At 29.3% G+C, this 8343-nt stretch overlaps 1 protein-coding gene across 1 annotated transcript in view; it reads right to left on the bottom strand.

The window, feature by feature from the left end:
- Positions 1-5047, bottom strand: part of LOC105625764 (glutamate receptor 1) — an 8490-nt gene extending 3443 nt beyond the window's left edge. The window contains exons 1-3 of the mRNA XM_012207084.1: positions 4975-5047; positions 3205-3278; positions 382-561 (exon numbers count right to left, since the gene is read on the bottom strand). Coding sequence (XP_012062474.1) covers positions 382-561; positions 3205-3278; positions 4975-5047 — 327 coding nt within the window. The remainder of the gene's footprint in view (positions 1-381; positions 562-3204; positions 3279-4974) is intronic.
- Positions 5048-8343: the final 3296 nt, after the last annotated feature.

Genomic DNA, 8343 nt, shown 5'->3' with positions numbered 1-8343 from the left:
ATAATATATATATATATATATAATTATATATATATATATATATATATANTTTTTTTTTAANGAACTTTAATTGTGTAGATTTTCTTCTGAAATGATAATTCTTGACTAATTAATGAATTATTCTAAACAACACGCATATCTGAAAATGGGACACAAGACGTCTTAAAAACATTTTTTAAAAGATATCTTTAAGATATTGTCTTATATCTCATTTTTGTTGTCTGGGATTTTAATGACTTATAATCAAATGTAGACAGAAATTTTGTTCATAAGAAAAAACCGATGAGCAGTTTTTTCTTCTAACAAAAATTCTATCTTATATTAAAATATTAAAATAATTTATTAATTAGTCAAAAATAAATCCAGAGGAAAGTGCCTTACCCTCTCGTAAAGTAAATTTAATATTCCGCTTTCGTTGCTGTTGCCCAACACGTGCTGCTCAGGAGGTATGATCGTATATGTGAAATTTAATTTGGAACTAAGCAGCTTGAGCAAATAAAACGCATAGCCTTTTCCTACCCATGTTCCATTCTCCATCACTAATCCGGAGAACGGCATGTCCTACAATTTTACATTTTCATACACATAAGGTTCTTAAAAAAATTGCAACCCTTATATAAATTAATAAAATTAATTTAATATCAATAAGGGAAATTTGCCAATTAGTTTTTATGGGATAAAATTGATAAATATTATCGATAACATAATGTTTTGTTAAATTAAGATCGTAAATATTATTGCTTAGAAATAAGTGTAATCATCTTTTGGGAGAGATTATATCTAAGATTCATATTAAAGTCTTATATATTTAAGATTGTTTTAATTATAGTCGTAAGATGTCATAAATCAATCAGAACTGTACTAGTATCTTAAATCAATTAATTAAGACGACTTTGAAATAAGAATCACTTAGAATTGATTGTTCAATATTTCCATTTTTAAGGTAATTGCGTATAATAATATGGCTATTAAATTCCACAATATAATCCAAGCACCCTCAACGTAATTATTATTGCGCGTTCATTATCGGAGCGTTACGATCGTTCCATGCGCGGTTAGTTGCGCACTTAACTCGAATGTTTGTACATTTTAATGTTAGATATCGGGTTGCACACGAACACGCTAATGAACGCTATGAAGATTGCAAGATGCGCGACGTATATCGGGAGATATATAGTGGCAAACCTGACATAATATTTATTATTAACCATGATACTCGCAAGATGCGCGACGTATATCGGGAGATATATAGTGGCAAACCTGACATAATATTTATTATTAACCACAATACAACAACCCTAACAACTCGGTTACACGATTAGCTGTTCTTTGTTTATCGCGTCACGCAAAACATGCTATGCTGGGAAGTTATTATTCAAGTTTCGAATACACATATAGCCGCCGCAATATATAGTTAGTCGTTTATCCATTCTGCATCAACTCGAAATACTTACCATCTTTTTATGTTTTGATATATGATAAATTAATTAATTCAATATGCTAATTTTATACCATTATTTAAAAGGATATGTTATTTTCAGGAAAATAATAATGATTTCAATTGTGCAAATGACAATTTCATGGAAAATTTGCTGTAGAAAATAATAATAATTTAAAAATTAGCTTAGTGAAGGGTACACTTTACGTGCAAGATATGATGATCATTTTATAACATCGCATGTTGTATCTTTTATTCTAGATTTTTCCCATCCACCAATAGAAAAAAGTAGGACGTTTTGTCGGTGATCAATAAATCACGTACGACGGACTGTCATTTCAAATGTGACATGATGATATTGTTCTTTTTCACAAGTGGTCATTCGTATAATTATTCCTTGTAGTTTTCTTTTTCATGAATGAGATGAGAATATAGAGAAAAATTCACATAAATTCAATATCTAAATAATTAAATAAATTATATTTTTAAATTTATGTCAAAAAAATTAAGTTTAATCTTGATAAGGCTCTTAATGTACTTAACATCTACAGAACGATTTTACAGAGTAAAAAATCTAAAAATTTGACTATACAGAGTAAAAAAAATACAGAGTAAAAAATCTAAAAATTTGACTATAAATATATATAAATATATATATATATATAAACAACTTTGTTGGACATCGAAATGATTATGTAAGCTTAAGCTAATTACTAGAATGTCAAAACTTTCTGTAACTGTATTTATTATAGATACTTGAACGGCTTACATGATTAATTTAATGGCAATAAAATTATTTTCCGCAAATTTGTATCTAGCTAAAGTTAGGTAAGCAATGCCGTTCTTTGCGATATACAGATATAATGATTATCGTAAAAGAAGTGCATGGATCTTTTTCATTGGTAAGAGTTGCAAATATTTTTTTTCTGTTGAAAATGTTACATCGGTGACATTTACTTTACTCCTACCACTCATCATCAAGTAGACAAATAAAAATGCGTATTTAATGTCATCATGAAAGATATAGTAAAACAAATATCGTGCCATCTGTTTCACGGTATATTTATTTGCATGATAACATCTATAATATCATTTAAAAAATATCAACTAGTTTATAATCCGACAATATAGTTTGTTAGTATTATCATATTTAAAGAATTATTGTTAATTGATCCTTGATGCACTTTTAAGCTAAAATAATAATTTATTAGAAAATTTAAACTTGAAAATATGGTAAAATAAATATTATACATTGATCCAATAAATTATTCTGTTCAATGATTTAATTAAACATAATACTTTTTCAAATTATTTCAAAAAGCTTTATCCTTCAAGTTTTCGAAAAATTTCAACATTTGCGTTGACATACAAATAATTTAAGTTGGCCTCTATTATATTAAACATTTTATTGCTACTTTCTCTTGATATTACAGTGACCAAATTAAACATCATTTTGACTTCGGACAAAGTAAACAGTAAAAATTCTTATTACTAGCTCAGTTGCTTTTTAATATTCATATTATTTGGGAAAGATTGCTCGCATACGCCCTGAAATATATTAGGTATAGTAAAAAGAAATCCATTATTTTTCCATTCAATTTGCAAAAATAATGGATTTCTTTTTACTACACCTAATATAAACACAAATGCACGGATTTTTCTATTATCCATTCTATTTTCGCTTTTTCTTCCAAAGATTAAATGTTTATCCTATAAAATATTACCTTTTACTTCATTTATATATGGTATATAATTATTAGACTCACATTCCAAGATGTTATTTTCATTTCTGTGGGTATCGTTGACTTTACGGAATTTCGTCCGTTAGTTGCAATATCATCTGAAAGCATAATATTGTCTTTGGTAATTAACGTTAATGATACGTCAAATTATGAAAATATGTTGTCCAAGCTTTTAACTTGACAGCAGTGCTATTTTTTGAATATTAACAACAACTTTTTGTATTAGTTTTAATATTAATTTTAAAATCATAATATTAAAATAATAATGATAATAATAATGATAATAATAATAACAATAATAATAATAATAATAATAATAATAATAATAATAATAAATTTCATTCGATCGTAAAAAAATAAACTATTAATATTTTATAATATCAAGAAAAAAGTAATTAATTAATTAATATATGAGGTAATCAGGCTCAATTTGGGCCGTTTCCCAAAATGAGTCACTTGTTGTTTATATATAATATATATAATTATAATATATATAATAATTATATATAGTTATATGCTTAATTATACCGCTGACAGTAATTCGAGGCAATCTGTTTGTGTAAAAACAGGAAAAATTGATACATCATGGTTGTAATATTCCGTAAGTAAGTAATTGCTTACTATATTTATGAAAGCATGGTTATTAATTTCCATAATTCATGTTATTGTAGCTCTATATTCATACTTTACAACACTATATTTAGTTTATATTTTTTGTCCCAACGTTTTGTTTATTATTAAAGAAAAGGAAATCTTTGTGGGGATACCAATGTAATGGTGATACCAATGTAAGTCATGTCCGAGTACATGCATAAATGTGACATTTATCACAAATATGTTCATAAAAATTGTGTGGGATTAATTAAAAATGATAAAGGCGCTTTTACTTGTCCAAACTGCGAATGGATTCATAAACATAATTTTAAGAAGGAGAAGTTAACACAGATATTCAATGTTTAAGTTGCTAAATAACTTTTTTAAATGTTTATACATTAATATGTTTATGTAATAAAATTATGAACTTATAAAAGTAATGTTGGATCAATTTATCTTCCATATTTTTAATACTTTCGTATGAAAAAGGTGCCTCAAATGCTATCTTTCTTTTAAATTCTTTCTTTTAAATCTTTACTGCATCTATATAAATACACGAATATAATTTATATTTTTTTCAATATTCAGAAATGTTCTCTCTTTCGAATGTAATAATTAATTTTCAATTTTGAGACCTTAGCAAAAAATTAAAAAAATTCTAAGCTTAGTAGGTCCACATTGAGCCCGATTACATAATTATTATATAATTTTTAATTATTATTATTATTGATTGTTATACACATAATTAATTAATTAATTAATTAATTAACTATTTCAAATGAATAATCTTCGTGAATGTTTTCTATTTGCTATCGATTTAACTCTCAACCGAAATTTTTACTCTTCCATAACTTGGGTCTTCGAACTTCAGAACAGAGCAGATTTTTGTATCATAGCAAACAGTATAAAAATGTAAAAAAATTCTTATATATGTATATGTGAAAGTTTTAACAAGTTTTTACTATCATAAAAATTGGATTGCAGTATTTTACTTCTTTTTTATAAATTTAAATTTATCAGAATTCACAATTAAAAAAAATCGACTGTGTTATTAAAGTCCAACATTGTCAATGGAGGTTAATTTTTGTACTTATTATTTAATTATTTATCTTTTTCATGCAGATTTTTAGTTCTTTAAGAGAATTATACAATAAATAAATTTTAACAAAAGTCAATTGAGTAATTAGCTGACTAGCTTACTTTGTCCGTACGTGATACAGTAACACGTCGCAAATATGAACGTGCTGAATAAAAGTTGTCGGAAGTTGAGCATTCTTCACCAGTGTCTCCGACTACATCTTATCTGCTCGCATCTTCTTTGTGTCTCGTGGCTCTCCTCCGACCGGAAATATTTCGTGCGATGCGGCATAACCAGCAGTTCGGTGAATCGATACTAACACTCCAGTCATCCTGACCCGGACGACAACAACGTAGTGACGAGCTGTTTTATGTCAGCCTGTCACGCGACCGTCGAAAGTATCCAAAGAGGGGAAAAGGGTTGACGCGTGGAAACCCCGACAAGGTTCTGTACGGCGCGAGCGCCGTCAACCCTCGTGCGTGTCCCACGCATTATTGTTTTTTTTCAAAGATTCTATTGGTCCTTGTAGTAATTAAATATGACAACTGATAATCAGGCGCGCACCCAATTTTAAATTTGTTTACTTGTTTTTAACAATGTGTATATCAGATAATATCTGTATTTTACATCTCATACGTTATACAAGAATGACAAGCAGAAAGATTTAATAAATTATATAGTATTTTGTAAGATTATTACATTCGTTACGAAATCGTGCATTCAGGTTTTTCAAGATGATCAAGTCTTTTAAAAATTTAAAGAAACTGAAATACACATAAGTATGAAATACTAACTTAAGAATAATCACTGGAATATTTTTATACTCCAGATGAGAAAAATTGTAAAATATTGTTTTGTTTGGATATTGTTTTTTAATTTCTTTTTTTTATGTCTATTCTCTAGACTATCTTTTAAAAAATCTTAAATATGTAATTCCATTGAAAATCTTCAATGAATAAGTCATATTAATTAAAATTTTTATTTTTTATCATAATAAGCTACTTAACGTGCTTATTTCATTTAGTGATATTTGTTTAGTTTGTATTTTCAGAAAATTGTGATTAAATTTTTATCTATAACATTCTCAAATATTAATAATCGAAAAATAATAGTTTATACAATATGTTATTAATAATATTAACTTTTTTGGACTGTAAAATAGCCCAGGTGATTATTTATGTAAAAAAAGTTTATGTTTAAAGAGAAAGACAATCAATAATTATTGCTGACATTGCTGCATAAGATACCGTTTGCATGATCGATGGCGTTTCGATAAGCGTTTTCTTCAAATAAAGAATGATTAATAAAAATTTGATCGCTTTAAAAAAATCTTTTTCATGTTTGTCCGCTGCTTGGATCAGGTAATTTCTATTGTTAGAAGGTTAAAGAGTAAGATAGTATTGTGAAAGAAATCAAGCGGTTACTCTCGATTTAAACGTAATATCAAGTGATATGTAAATTTAATATTATTACATATTGTGATTATTTCATATAGACACAATTGATAAACAGAGAAATTTGATTAAATTAATACATTTTGTGAAATTATTTCATTATAAAATCGTCCATCTGGATTTTTTCAAGACGGTCAAGTCTAAAAAAAATTTACAAATCAAAATGCGCAAAAGTATGATAAGAATTGAATAAAAATATTTTTTAAATGTGATAAAGATTGTCCTTCAAGTACTTTCTCAGAGAAAAAATTCACAAGATGCTATCTATTCCATAAAATTGATTAATATATTGTAATAAATTATATTCTTTCAAACTTTCTGCATGTGTGAAAACAGATAGATAGATGACAATGAGATGACAAAGAAAATGAGAGAAATTTCTTTAACACCTGATGGCGATACTGAGTGATTGATTGGCAATATTAAATATGACTAGAGAAATAGACACGTGTACCATTTTGTCACGCAAGTTACAATATTTCAGACAATTCATCTATCACAATACTATCTTACTCTTTAACCTTCTAACAATAGAAATTATCTGATCCAAGCAGCGGACAAACATGAAAAAGATAGACGATTTTTAAAGCGATCAAATTTTTATTAATCGTTCTTTATTTGAAGAAAACGCTTATCGAAACGCCATCGATCATGCAAACAGTATCTTATGCAGCAATGTTAGCAATAATTATTGATTGTCTTTCTCTTTAAACAGTTTCTAGGGCTTACAACAATATATAGTATTCTTTATATTTTAGAGATAAACTGAAAGATTAATGTTTGCGGACGTTCGCGGATGTAAAGTCCTCGTGAACGTTATATCAGTCGGCACGAAGGTTGCGTTAGACGGGCGCGATCAATATACGCACCATTAGTAACATTAAGCAAGTAATCGTGTGAATCATCTGTCAGAGGAAATTAATAGTGATATTATTAATAGGACGTGCACATTCCGTGCGTATAAAAGTGTAACGCCAAGTAGAATTGAGATCATTGAGATTAATCGTCCTCGTACTGCCGAATGCTACGGAAATTGGAACGAAGTGTGGGTGGTCATGGTGGAGAATAGAGAACAGATTCTTCTTGGGAACGATTTTCATTGTTTATCGTTTAAGTTGAAGTACATCTCAATATACAAATCACATCGCCTGTGCCCTACGAAGTAGTAGTATATATCGCCGCTCCTCTCGCCGGAGCGTCTAAGTTGTCTCTCGTTCGCAGCCGCAGCAAAAGAGGCTACCGCGTTTTTCTCTCTTCGCACCGAAGGACCGAGCGACGTGTGCCGGGATCGAGACACGATGAAGTCGAATAAACATTTTATCGACAAACAATACGAGGAATATTGGAAACGGATATTCGTTTATACTTCGCATATCTCATTTCGCATCAATCACGCTATCCGAATATTCCCTCTTCAGCCTCGGTAGATTCAAAGCTATCTACCATCTGTTTGATTCTTTGTACGTACATATCTATCTTCTGATATATTGGTTGATCGATATAGTTGATTATTAATGTGCGCTGTCACAGATTTTATCCGCTAACGTTATACAATCTGCTTTCGCTGTCTTCATCGTTTCTCGACTCCGCTGTATTACAGTCATCGCGCGAGGGAGATTGCCGAAACTAAACGAAAAGGCGGAAGGAATGGGAAAATAAGTGCGAAAGTAGAACGCGGGAAGCGCGATCGAAATGCGCTCAAGCAAGCTCGGCAGCAACGTTAACGATGTATAAAATCACATCTCGTTATGACGATGATACGGGGTGATGAGAAATGATAAAAATGATCATGAATGCGTTAATGTGTAAATGGAACGTAATAATCTCGATGATGATCAATAATAAATGATTACGATAATTGGCATCTAATCAATAACTTACGACCTTGGCGATTATAATCACCTTGTCGCGTTATTCAATGAGAGATCTGGCGACGAATAGGCGAGGAGCGCGCGCGGAAGTGGACATTATGATTGGGACAGAGAAAATTCGGCAAAATTGTAAAATTCAAAAAGATTAAATATACTGAGACTGACC

This window comes from Atta cephalotes (assembly GCF_000143395.1).
Source record: "Atta cephalotes unplaced genomic scaffold scaffold00003, whole genome shotgun sequence".
NCBI lineage: Eukaryota > Metazoa > Arthropoda > Insecta > Hymenoptera > Formicidae > Atta > Atta cephalotes.
The sequence above is the reverse complement of the archived record's forward strand: the minus strand, read 5'-3'. Positions and strand labels throughout refer to the sequence as shown.